This window comes from Leptosomus discolor, chromosome 7 (genome assembly GCF_034619465.1).
Source record: "Leptosomus discolor isolate bLepDis1 chromosome 7, bLepDis1.hap2, whole genome shotgun sequence".
NCBI classification, from domain to species: Eukaryota; Metazoa; Chordata; class Aves; order Leptosomiformes; family Leptosomidae; genus Leptosomus; species Leptosomus discolor.
Window position 1 is genome coordinate 52,055,409 of NC_141397.1, and position 12,689 is coordinate 52,068,097.

The 12,689-nt window shown below is 37.3% G+C and overlaps 1 protein-coding gene across 1 annotated transcript in view; it reads right to left on the reverse strand.

Moving 5' to 3' along the window:
• The window catches only part of OPA1 (OPA1 mitochondrial dynamin like GTPase), a 57,368-nt gene that overhangs the window by 27,019 nt on the left and 17,660 nt on the right, over window positions 1-12,689 (reverse strand). The window contains exons 9-22 of the mRNA XM_086468487.1: window positions 10,380-10,484; window positions 9,284-9,370; window positions 8,268-8,381; window positions 7,856-7,936; window positions 7,363-7,437; window positions 6,981-7,052; window positions 6,739-6,838; window positions 6,070-6,200; window positions 5,463-5,535; window positions 5,299-5,371; window positions 4,421-4,536; window positions 3,728-3,792; window positions 3,034-3,110; window positions 87-252 (exon numbers count right to left, since the gene is read on the reverse strand). Of these exons, the coding sequence (XP_086324613.1) occupies window positions 87-252; window positions 3,034-3,110; window positions 3,728-3,792; window positions 4,421-4,536; window positions 5,299-5,371; window positions 5,463-5,535; window positions 6,070-6,200; window positions 6,739-6,838; window positions 6,981-7,052; window positions 7,363-7,437; window positions 7,856-7,936; window positions 8,268-8,381; window positions 9,284-9,370; window positions 10,380-10,484 (1,335 nt within the window). The remainder of the gene's footprint in view (window positions 1-86; window positions 253-3,033; window positions 3,111-3,727; window positions 3,793-4,420; window positions 4,537-5,298; window positions 5,372-5,462; window positions 5,536-6,069; window positions 6,201-6,738; window positions 6,839-6,980; window positions 7,053-7,362; window positions 7,438-7,855; window positions 7,937-8,267; window positions 8,382-9,283; window positions 9,371-10,379; window positions 10,485-12,689) is intronic.

The window sequence follows — 12,689 nt, forward strand, 5'->3', positions numbered from 1 at the left end:
ACCATCATCTTGCTTCTCTGGAGCTATGCTTTCATCTCAACAGGCTTTGCACAGATTTATTTTTTTAAAAATAACTAAATTCTCACCTCTACTGCTTTATTAGGCAGTTGCTTGTCAGTCCACTGCTTTAGTTTGATGTCCACAGTGGTGTTAAAGGTCCCCGAGTTCATGGTCTGTGCTGCTGGGAGGTATATATTCTCAATCACATGAGTAGACACCCTTTCCCATAAAGTTTTCTGCAGAATCTCCTCCCTAAAATGGAAGTTTTAACACATATGATGGCTTCTAATGCAAAAGTGTCTAACAGATAGAAACACTGAGAAAACAAAACTACAGAACACAGGAAATACTCCTTAACATGAGCACACAATGCCAACCAAAACCTACTTGGAACTAAGGACACAAATACACAATGCTCTCAGCAGCAAAGACAGCTTCAGAAGTTGGCCTCTACGATTCTTATGGCTGCCACCGCACTGCACAACAGTTCCCTGCAGCCTTTAATCATACCAGTACAACCATGCAGAGCTGGGCGTGCATATGCATAGCAGGTGGGGGAACGACAAGGGGGCAGACTGTAAAGCATTGAAATGCTTTGACAAAAAGCCCACGCTCCCAAAAAAAGCATGTTGGCTTTGTTTCTGTAATATTCCGATTTGTTTGTTGGAACATGCTGTAGTTTTCCATCTGGGATTTTCATTGATTGTTCCCAGATTTGATAAACAATGAAGTTGACAAGTCCAAACTTTTACCAAAATGTATATTGACATCCATTTACAAACGTGCCTCACGTCACTATAAAACGAAGCTCCACTTTCCTACTTATGATGCATTTCAAGAAGCAACAATGGAAACAATCTAACTTGAACCTTTTTTTTTTTTTTCTTAAACAACAATAAATTGACCCAGGAAACTTTGCAGCTGCAGTGAGACAACTCAGCTGAGCCAGTGTAGCAGGCAGTTGGTACCCACAGAGGCAGTCATGTTCCTTCTGCTCCTGCCACTGTCTCTAGTGCAGGCTGTGGGTTTCTTGCAGGTTAATTTTATGCTAGCTCAGCATGCTAAATCAGCTTACCAACAGGTCATACGAATGCCAGATTTGGTAGAATGGTTAGAGCTAAGAGCCAAAGAATAAAAACTGCCTTTTTTGGTGGTACAAGGCTACCGGATTCACACGAGTCCTTTTCTTCCAAATGGGCCGAAGTTCAGGACACAAGCCTCATCCCTGATACTGCCCCTACTCTAACTGGGCCATCTGTGGACAAAGACCAAAGAACTTCTCATAACTATCACTCCTCCTTCTATTTCAACAACGGCATAATTGAAAATTTCTCTTTTGTGTTTAAAGCATCCTTCTTTGAGATTTAAGTACTCTGAAGCTGTCCTTCTGACATACCAGTAGAAGTGGGGAACAAAGCCACCAGTTTTCCTACTGTTGGAAGAGATCTTTGGCGTATTTAGGGCGGTAAAAGTATTTATACAAAATTAAAAGGAACTTCAGAATTTAAATGTTGAAATAATTCACTATAGATAAAATTAATATTGCCACCAGTAAAAAATGTTTTCCTCAAAAACTGTTGTTCAAAATAGGATCATTTGGATAGTGTTCAAAGATCAATTATTGATCATTCTTGACTACCATTGGAAGAACTGGGGATGTGGCAAATTAATGCCACTTACAGGGTGTGCTGCAAACAGTCTGTTACAGATTTTACCACTTACAAATGCACTGCAGGAGAAAGGCAGTCCTCTGATTAACAACGAATGCAATCTCACTCCTTTCTGACATGCCAATAAAAATACACTGTTGCTTTGCTTAATCCAATCAAACTTAATTGGAAGGAATGGAAATTTTTACAAGATAGAAGCATTTGCATTCATCAAATGCACTGCTGTTTTTAGGCTGCATATAATGGCTAACAGAAGCATTTTTTCATGACTTAAGTCTCCAGTTGTACTTTATACGCACTAAGTGTTATAAAACTAGAATCACCACTACATTTTAACTCTCAAAAGAAATGCACAGAAACATTCATGTTATGCACCCACCCGATCCACAACATAAATGAAGCAGACTAGACATGGGCCAGAGTACTTCAGCATCTATGACACAGCAAACAGCAGCAAATACCAAAATGGCAAACCTGCATTATATTTGGAGTAGAACATAGCTTCAGACTAACACACTGCCCACAACACTTTCTTGGAACACATCCACATGCCCAAACTATTCTAATGTCATTAAGAGTCAAGACTTTTCACCTTGGATTTTAACTCAGGTTGCTGAAGGCAAAGACATTAAAGAAATCTTTCTTTTGGTGGTCCTCAGTTGTGGTATGGGCTGTCAAAGCAATCCTTTACATTGACTGTTCTCCTCTCAGCTTGCATCTACAGTGGCTTTACTATGCAGTGACGCTACACTGTTAAAATACTTAATCTAAACTTTCTCTCTCTCTCTCTCACACACACACACACTGACATCTGCTTTGCAAAGAAGTAGGGCAGCATAGCATGGTGCTGCTTGGTTAAAGCTACCAAGGAGATTCATGTGTAGGATGAAATTCTGAAACATCCAGAATGGCTCTTTTTACAGCCAGGAATTACATAATCTCTCAGCTTCCAATTCTCTGATTCACAGAGATACAAACCATTTTTTTCCAAGGACATACATACTATTTTGACACGCACAATGATAATCCCCAAATATCAAGTTAAGAGGAATTACTGATTCATACTTTGAATGAACATCTGGAAACATCTTTATTATGACTGTTCCTTTTTATTTTTGAGAAATATCTATTGTTCATTTGCTGTATAAAAACAGAACAAAACACGAACTGACATAATATAATTTTGAGATATTATACAAGTATTTGCTGATTCAGAATAATAAACAAACATAGACTGCTTCCACAGGGACAAAGGACATAATAATACATTGTCCTAAGAAAAACAGTTCCTTATTTGTATTTGAGAATGTTTTTTACTAAAACTCTTTATATTGTAAAGGCAAAAAAGAAAAAATTACCATACCAGTGCTTTGGTGTGACTTGAGTCAAACTTATGACTTCATCAAGAATCTCATTCTTTGCTTTTTCAAACAGTTCATTCTATGCAAAAGGAAAAATATGAAATAATAAGATTTTAAGTATAGTTTGATCATGTTCCTACACAAAAAGTAAAAAACCAAAACCTTTTTCTTATGGCCTTTAAGCCTGAAATGATACCTTCTGGTCATGTTCTGGACAATGTATGTGCTTGTCATAAGCTACCCTGGTTTCCCACACATCTTCCCACCCATCTCTTGCATGCCTCTGGCCAGGCATGGCATTTGAATACTCACGATCTCTACAAAAGAATTAGAGAACAGGATCATAACTGTTTTGTTACTTCCTCTGAAAGACCAGAGAACATAACTCCTCTTTGACAGTTCTGTTATGATCACAAAGAAACACTGACTGTGGGCAAGTTCGGTCAGTTATCTGTATGCCAGATGAGCGAAGGACTTGTTAAGCATTGAAGTATCGCAATTTTGAAGCTCACTATTTCACTAACAGAGCTCAGTATTTCCTTCCCCTACAATAATTTACACTATCTTACGTTTTAAAATGTCAGTACTTCATGTTAACTTTAAGAAACCTTTACAAATGAGATTAAATGTCATAAGTTTTAATCCATAATCTTCAACACTTTGTAGCACACAAATTAAAGCAGTAGTGTAATTTACCCTGTCAAGCTCACGCAACCGAGGGTAATTGTTCTTCCATTCAGTCTCAAGATTGAAACGTGTGGCTGCAAATATCAGAAACAAGACCTTAATTTTTTTAGTTGTCTATATGCACTCCATTACTATCTTAAAAGTTTAGCAGCTCCTAAAATTGCCACAAATCTTCCTTACAACAAACCCTCCATGAACTTTATGTGCCTCTGCAAATGAGGTACATTTTTTGCCGTCTATGCTCAGATACACTGTCTGCAAATTGCACGACTCGTGCATTGAAAAAAAAAATGTAGCGAAAAGAGAGCCATTCAACTTCCAGCTCTGTACATGTCAGTCCTGCCCTGGCTAATCAGATGGTATCTTTATGTAGGGAGCCATTTTAAACAACATCTGAATCCAGTGGAATAACTGTGTTTTGCCCACAAAAAAAAAAAAAAAAAAAAAAGAATTTTTTCTTCATACTTATTTACTCATTTGGTTTTTAGAGCTAGTGGGTCCTTCACACCATGGGTTTTTTTTTAATGTGTTTTTGTAAAGACTAACCGGGGCGATTACCAATTCATGAGAAATGGTGATCATATAAAAAATATAACACGCAATTGCCCAAGTATGCTGGCAAAACAGTATTCTACGTACATAGAAGAATTAACTGTTTAACAGCAAGTTACTATTTCACTGGAATTTCGAAAAGATGTTTACCTTTAAAAGCATCTGCTTGCTGCTCCACAGACTCTCTTACCATTTTCCAAAAGCAATCTGACACAGCAAGACTTAAGTTCTTTGTTGTTACCTGGTGTGCCTTCAGCATACATGTCCTGTAAAGAAAGACGGCTAAGGGAAATTCTTCTATGCATACCCGCGCTTTCTGGTCCCCATTTTCTCCTCACAAGAATAAAGCTTTGCTTTTTATACCAGAGCATAACACGTCAATGTGCACCTAACCCAAATTCTAGCCTCTTCCTCCAAAATATTCAATGCAGATTATTCACCAAAGCAAGGGGGAAAAAAACCAACCAAACAAAAATCAACCACCCCCCCCACCACTCCCCCCAATAAATTTTTATTCTAGAGGCTGCAGTGCAGCTACTGCAGTCCCAAAGACCACGCAGCTTACTTTCCTGAGAAATACATGCCTGTGAAATCAAAACTCGGCTCAGTGAACTTCCAGCAGAACACACACGCTAACCTTTTGAATAAAACATTGTTGTCGCAATATTTAGAGGGACTATGACTCATATTCGGGCTGGATTCACTCCTCCCAGATATGCCTAGACATAGGCTGGGAACTTAGTTGGTCTAGAGCCAACGGAAAGACAGAAATCTCTGGAGAGGGGCTCAGAACTGCAGTGGAATCAATTGCTGCATGAAGATGCTTGTCTCTCTACTTTGACTTACAGCAAGCATTAGGAAACGAGGCTAACCTGGTCACCTCAACAAGATACTTCATTTAAGCAAATTAAATCTCAAATAGTATTTCAACCCTGCAACCCTTCTTTTAAATTCAACAACGCTAGTGTTGCTAGCTAGCGTTTACTGACACGGACTCATTTTAGTAAAAGAAATAAATAGTGACATACTTTAACAGCTTTGAATTTTGAAAAAATTCCTCTTCATATTCTTTAATAGATTCAATGCTTTCACTGCTGTTTCCTGGAGAAAGAAAACAGTGCTGCAACAGTTCCATTTAGACAGTTTTCTCTGCTATCAAGGAGAAAATAAGCAGAGCCAGAGCTCTCTTTACCTTTTCCAGTAACAACTGCAAAATAACCCAAAGCTTTCATGGGGAAGAGTTTGCCTTCAATTATTTGCTGGATCTATGAAAATAAAGGATTAAAAAATACGTGGTTAACTTTGCACTGACTTTCTCTCCTTCAGCACAGTTTTAAAGCCAAATCTAGTTGTATCTATGTATAGACTACTATAAGAACCAGTTTGTCATAGGATTGAGTTCTACTGATATTTAAAAAAAAAAAAAAAAAGGCATAAAACAAAGGAGGCATAACACAGCAAAACACAAAATAAAGTGAAAAAGCCTATCCAGAATATCCTAAAGCCTTCTCAGGAAATGGAACTTGACCAGGTCACATGCATGAAAGGAACCAGTATTACAGCAATCTGTAGCCAAGCTGTGACTGAGGTCATGTGGCTGATCACTAAAAGCAAAGCCTGAGAAAGATTAAAACAATAACCCCCCCCCCCCCCCCCAAGATTTCACACTGAATACAGAAATAAGCACTCAAAACCATCCAGAACAGGTAGATGAGGTCAAATATTTCTGACAGTATCTCAAGTATTTTTCCATGTGTGACTTTAGCCATCACAACATGAGAAAAATAATTTCAACTCACCCTGCTCGGGCTCGCTACGTTTTTCTCAGCGAGATCAACTTTAGTCAACACAAAAATTGTCCTTTTTCCTTGGGGATCCATTTGGCTGACTAAGTCTGTGACAATACTGCGCTCTGCATCCACTGATCCATCTAAAATAAACAGAAACAAAGCTGTATTTTAGGGACTATGTAATCTATCATGCAGTACTGAAGGCACAGTAGGCATCAAATAAGTTTCATGTTACAAATTAAAACCACTAAAATTACACTTATATTCAATTTTTGGGTACACACAGTGAAAATTTACTTTGTTCCCGCTATTATAAAAATAATTAGTTTCTTGTAGTTGTGTAAGTTTTGAACAACTACCAGCTTGCTCAAAATACTAAACTATTATTGTCTGTTGCCTCCAAAAACACCTCTGAAGAAATCTTGAATTTTATTATCACCACCATTTTTTTATTAACGATAAAAAAATCTTATCAAAAAGATGCTTTTTGCCGTGGATACCAAAGGTACCTTAATTTATAAACTGACATTCTGCAGCACGTTGTTTTGTACACCATACAGATTACCACAAATGGACCGCCCCCCCCCGAAAATCAGGAGGGTCCTCAGAGTAACAGAAGAATCACAAGTAAAAAATAACAAGACCCTGCCAGTTGCATAACATGTAGACTCTTATTACCTTGAATACAAAGGATGATGGCATTAGGATTCTGCATGTAGGCCTTGCTGATGCTAAAGATAGTTTCCTTCGTATCTGGAGCCATACCTGATGTCACGGTCTTTAATATGTATATAGAGATACACATTTAAAGGAAAAAAGAAAACAGAAAGATGTAAAAAAGAAAAACAACAGCTTTTTCACCAAGACCACTACATCACTACATGTCTTAAAGATTTTTTATTTATTTATTGCATACTTACACTAATGACTCCAGGTAAATCAACCAACACCATTCTCTGCAAGCCAGGACCTTTCACACTTAAGGAGATGGTCTGTGAAGTAAAATAGAAATTAAAGGTTTATACATACGCCTACTTTGTATGTAATTACATACACAAACACACATATATAAAATTACATAAATGAATATTTACACATGCACAAGCTTTAAACCAGCACCAGCCTGTAATTTCAAATAGGAAGTCCAATTTTATATGCATTTTAACAGTCCAAATACACTCTATATAATGCAAAACTTTACATATACACAAAACGGATTCATCGCAGTCTCCTATTTGAAGAACACTTACAAAAGATATACATATAGAGATAATTGCCACAATATATTTGTTCAAGTCTTACCTCAGTGCTAACAGTGCACCCTTCCTTCACACTATTTCTCATTCTGATTTCTATTTCATTTCTCAAAGCTGCAAGCTGTTTTCAGGAAAAGCAAAATATAAAATATAAAACTCCTTATGATCATGATAGAAGAAAAATCACCAACGCAATCCCTAAGTAAACTTTTTTTACTTAAGAGCTCTCTTTATAAACAGTATCTCCCTCAAATGCATGTTGAATAACTAAGTCTGGGAAATGGGGCACTAAATGACAGATTACCAGCAGACCCCTGCATACTCCAAAAAAGTCTCAACACAGGAGCTCCCCCTACATTTTATTCACTTCAGTGCCAGCCAAAAACCACACTAAGATATAATTTAATAACTAATACAATGCTTTGCCCCACTAAACATATTTCATTCCAATTAAACAGGGGCTAACAGCTCAAAGACACAGAATTTTTCAGATAATTAAAAAAAGTCACATTAACTTCCAGTCACTTCTTTATACTTACATCCTCTTCCTTGGTCAGATCAAACTCCCGAGAGCTGTCTTTGAACAAAGCCACATGATGGGGACCTTCACTAAGGGTTACCTAAATGGTAAATGCATTATATGAGAAAGCACAGTAAATCTAACACAGAGAAACATGAGAAGGACCTAGCATACGTACACTTCCCACTGCAGACATACAACTATATGTAATGCTTATCTAGCACAGGACTATAGTAGGAACTACTACTACTCTGATAGTGTATATGGATCATATATAGGCCTGCAGAAGTTCTGTCATTGACTGCAACAACTCACCTGCCTAGAGGCCATTTAATAAAATTACAAAATGTTCATGTACACCTTAATTAATGGCATAATCAGAGGGAGAACAGTACAACAACTGCTGATTCAGAGATTATGATGTTTCTTACCTTAACAGGGGAACGTGTCATCATCTCTCCAGACCCTCGAGGGAATATGCGGGCTTGGGCGATCATTTCCAACACACTGGTTTTTCCCGCACTTTGATCTCCAACCACCACCACCTTAAGTGAAAGTTTAAACAGCCATTGGCTTTCAGCAGGACATTTTGGAAGCTTAGACAAAAGCTGACTAAAAAGATGTTAATCTGTATCAACACTGGCTGTATTATGTTTGACAATAAACACAATGGTTTAAATATGGAATCCTTGAAGAAATACTAACTTTTAGTCATGCAAAAAGATTGACTTGTGCTTAAGACACAGTCCACAAAGCACCCTACGGGCCTAACCTGCCAGGCCACCTAACAAAGAGAGGAAGGGCTTGCTGTTCTCCTGGCAGGCAGTTGTTCTTTCCTTGCAAAAAACCCTTTCAGCAGGTGAAACACTGAAGAGTACTGATCTGGTAGATGCTGATTCTGCCTGGAGAAGGCTGAAATCTGATGTAGTTGCTGTCATTTCCCCATCTTAGTGGCTTCCTATAGAAGCCACCAGCGTTAGCAGGAAGCATTCCTGGCTGTCCACCACAGCAGCAGTCAGGCTAGCCAAACCCCTTCTCATGCTCCCCCCTCCAACAGCAGCACTGCTGTGGGGAGTTAGCCAGGACACCTTACCTTCTCAGCTCCACTGGTACACACTGGGAAACCACAGTCTTTGTACAGTGCTGAGAACTCTGGACTGCACTGACTGAAACCATTTAAAATGAAAGGCTGAGCACAGCAGCAATATCTGTATCTAGACAGGGTTTTATCTATGAGCCAAGACAGACTTTTTAACGTAGTTATATTGGTTATTCTCAAAATTCTCTTGTTGCATTTAAAATGTTGAACATGTCTTAAGCAAAAACACCAGAGTTATAAGAAAACAGCCTAGCACTAGCTCTGGATTATTCTGGAATATAATTAAATGTTCTATTCAATTATAAAACTGGTGTTTCAGTAAAAACATTGAATTTTTTATCTACTTACTCGAGGGAGATGATCTTGTGTGTTATAACTGGCATCATAATCAGACAGGATGTCGAGTACTTCAGAATACATATCAATCAGGGATTTCTGAAAAAAAAAAAAGAAAAAAGACAGAGAGGAAACACAGCCAATTAACAGAACAAAGACCGGATTTCAGTTTACTTCATCTGTATATTCTGTAAATCTCATCTGTAAAAAAGTGTTTATTCTTTCCTGATGGTTTGAAACTTAAACTGTCTGTACTGCAGCACAGATCGGTTTTACGAAGTACAATACCAAGTAAAGTCATCCCTTGCCTTCTGTGGATGAAAATACTGCAGTTGCAGATACATCTTGCTGAAGGAGCAAAATGAGAGCTCTTATGAACAGCATAAGAGAACAACAGCACTCAGACTTCACAGTTTCAAAGTTAAGAAGCTGAATGGAGTTTCTTCCATTAAATATCTAGACTTAAATTTTCAGCTTGATGAACAGTAAGCATTAAACAAGGGTATAGAGCTATCAACCTCATTCTGTACAAATAAGAACTCCTTATCTTCCAGTTCCCAGAGGAAAGAGGAAGATCCATATTGGTCAGCAAGTGACGCAGAGAGAGGCAGAAAACATCCATTTTTAGAATGCTCAGGTTGCTGGCAGACAAAAGCAAAAGCATACTTAATTCAATCTCCCTGGATTTATACAGGGCCATTAAAAGATCCTGGCCCTGTAACTAAATTTCTACCAAACTCAGTAAGACCCATGACAAAGCACAAAGGTATCAGATTGTGCATGTAAGAAGAGTTGGAAGCGTACTTATTAGTAAATACACTGAAGCTACATCAAAAAACCCAATCCACATATCCCACTTACTTAGGTAAGTTATTTAGTTAGACCTGGTAACCCCTCTGTGCTCTCCAACTGAAGCCATTTCCAAAAGCTATATAGTTAAAAAAAAAAAGAGGATGTATAAAAGCCTTAACACGACAAAAAAACTAGCATAGGTATCTTATAACTAATGTTGAAAGTTCATATATGTATTAACAAACACAACTGAGAATAGCATCATGGGAAACATGGCCTAGTTGTATTTCTATGCTGATTTGTAACATACAAGTACCTTCAACTTCCTCTGATGAATTCCCTTGTCATCTCTTTGCAGTACCAGTTTTCTTAGTTCTTTGTTCTCCTTCTCTAATCGCTCAAGCATTCTTTGGTATTTGAGCTACAAAACAGTGGTACAAATATACTCTTGTAATTACAGATATAGCACACTCACATCAGCAAAGTTTTACCTATAGAAAATATATTATCCTTCAGGGAAGTCTTTCAAAAATATAGAAACCTTTGTGATCACTACTGTTCATTAAAAATACAAGGCCATCAAGAGGAGACTGTGAGAACATTTTTTCAGCAACATACCACCTTTGCTTCAAAAGATTTAATAAGACCACAGTGTTCAAACTTGGGGATACAGAAATCAATCTTTAAGCATCTTAAACAGGCATCATTTTCAAAGGAGCTACACATACGTGGTCAGACAGAAATTAGTGTCAGTGGGAACCGGCTGTTCAAGCAAAAAGATCACAGGGCTTAAATGTGAATTTGCAAGTCTAGAGCCCTTCTTCAGTATATAACCTCAGTTCAAGAAATAACTATACCAACTTAGTCCTGTTTAGGAGATTATGATAGTCCTCTGAAGATGAGATACGAATATAGTTTTGATACCTACTCTGAAACTGTTCTGAGTGTACTTCTAAGAACAAATAAAATTTAAAGCTGTTATAAAAAAAGGTAACTAATAAATGCTTTCAAAACTAGCAAATATATGAAGAGGTTACAAAACCCCCTATCAAAACAATGTGGCTGAGCCAGAGCCAAACAACTTAGAAGCCTAGAGACAGAACAAAAGATGAATTGTACATTAAGTTAAGAAAAAGCAAGCAAACTGAAGTAATGACTAATAGGCATCAACCCTGAAAAAGGTCTAGCTTAAATATAACTAGTTTTACCTTGCTAATTAGGGAGATTAGAACTGTTGGCATGAGATTTGGTGAAGTTCAAGTCAGTTAATTAGAGGAAGGAGTCCCACCATATACCACATTTGCACTGAGAAGCCCTATTAAGGTATAATATATGAAACCCTTCTAAGTTTACTGTAAGGCAACACACTTAGGAGGAAAAAGTGCTGTTGTCTGAACAAGAACTGTAAATCATATAGCTGAAGAATCATGGTTCCTGCTCTGTAAGGACTGCCTATGGCATCAAGTATTTCTTTGTAAATCAGATCTGCAGCTGCACACTGTATTGTTCAGTATTATAAAAGCTACCTCCCAGAAGGGCTGGTAATTCTCCTTGGTTGAGCTGATGCAGGGAATTCTTAAACTAGCTACTGAATGCAAGACCAAATTTCAGTGAACATAAAAACATATTTATTTTTGTGACTTCGTTCTTAAATAATGTATACTCATATATACTTGCATCCTTGATAGAAGATAGTAGATTTATTACTGTTTTAACCTTGTCAGGTTATAAGTTTCACGTAAGGGGAACAAAGTAACATGTGTATACAGAAATTCATATTAAATGATGGGCTTTCCAAATGTCTATTATCGAACTCTTAGGTCCTCCGAAGTTAGGCCATGCACTTTTTGAAAGGCCAGTCTGAAAAGCAGTGATCCTAAAGCTGCTCTCTGCAGGTCATCTTTTCTGCCAGCTAATGAAGCTTTAACAGAAGTAACAAGAGGAAATACTGAAAACTGGATTTCACTTGCAAAAGCACACCTTCTCTCAGACTATATTAAATTACAACAACTGAACTAGATGGAAGACATTCAGAAATCGAAAGTGGCTTGAGTTTTGTGAAGTAATTTTTTTTAGGAATGTATATTAAGAAAATCATACCAATAGCTGTCATTGTTCAAATTTTCACTTTTTTCTTTTTTTCTTTTTAAAAAAAAAAAAATCCAAAAGAGAGGGCAAAGAAAAAGCTTTTAATGTGCCCACAACAGTTTTCATACTGAACAGTCCAATCATTCAAATAGCTTTAATGGAAAGAACTGCTTACTGCTTCACAAAACAGATTTTGCTTAACACTTGCAGGGCTTATATATAACTCTAGCATTGTAACTACAATTATTTTTCTTGATGGAAGAAAACAAAAAAAGATACTTTGGTTCTACTGAAAGCCACTGTACTATAATCTGAATCTCTCACCCCAAATATCCCCCATATGATGTCTATTTTTCCTCTTGGACCTCTGATGTTTGGAAAGCAAATGCACTTAGAAGCTTCTTTACTTTACTAGAAATGACATTTCTTAGATTAAAGTATTAAAATGTAACTCTAATATGTAAACTCATTTCCTTTCTGCAACAAATGTGCCTTTAAATATACAAGGTATCACAGATATATTTAGTAGCACTGAAGT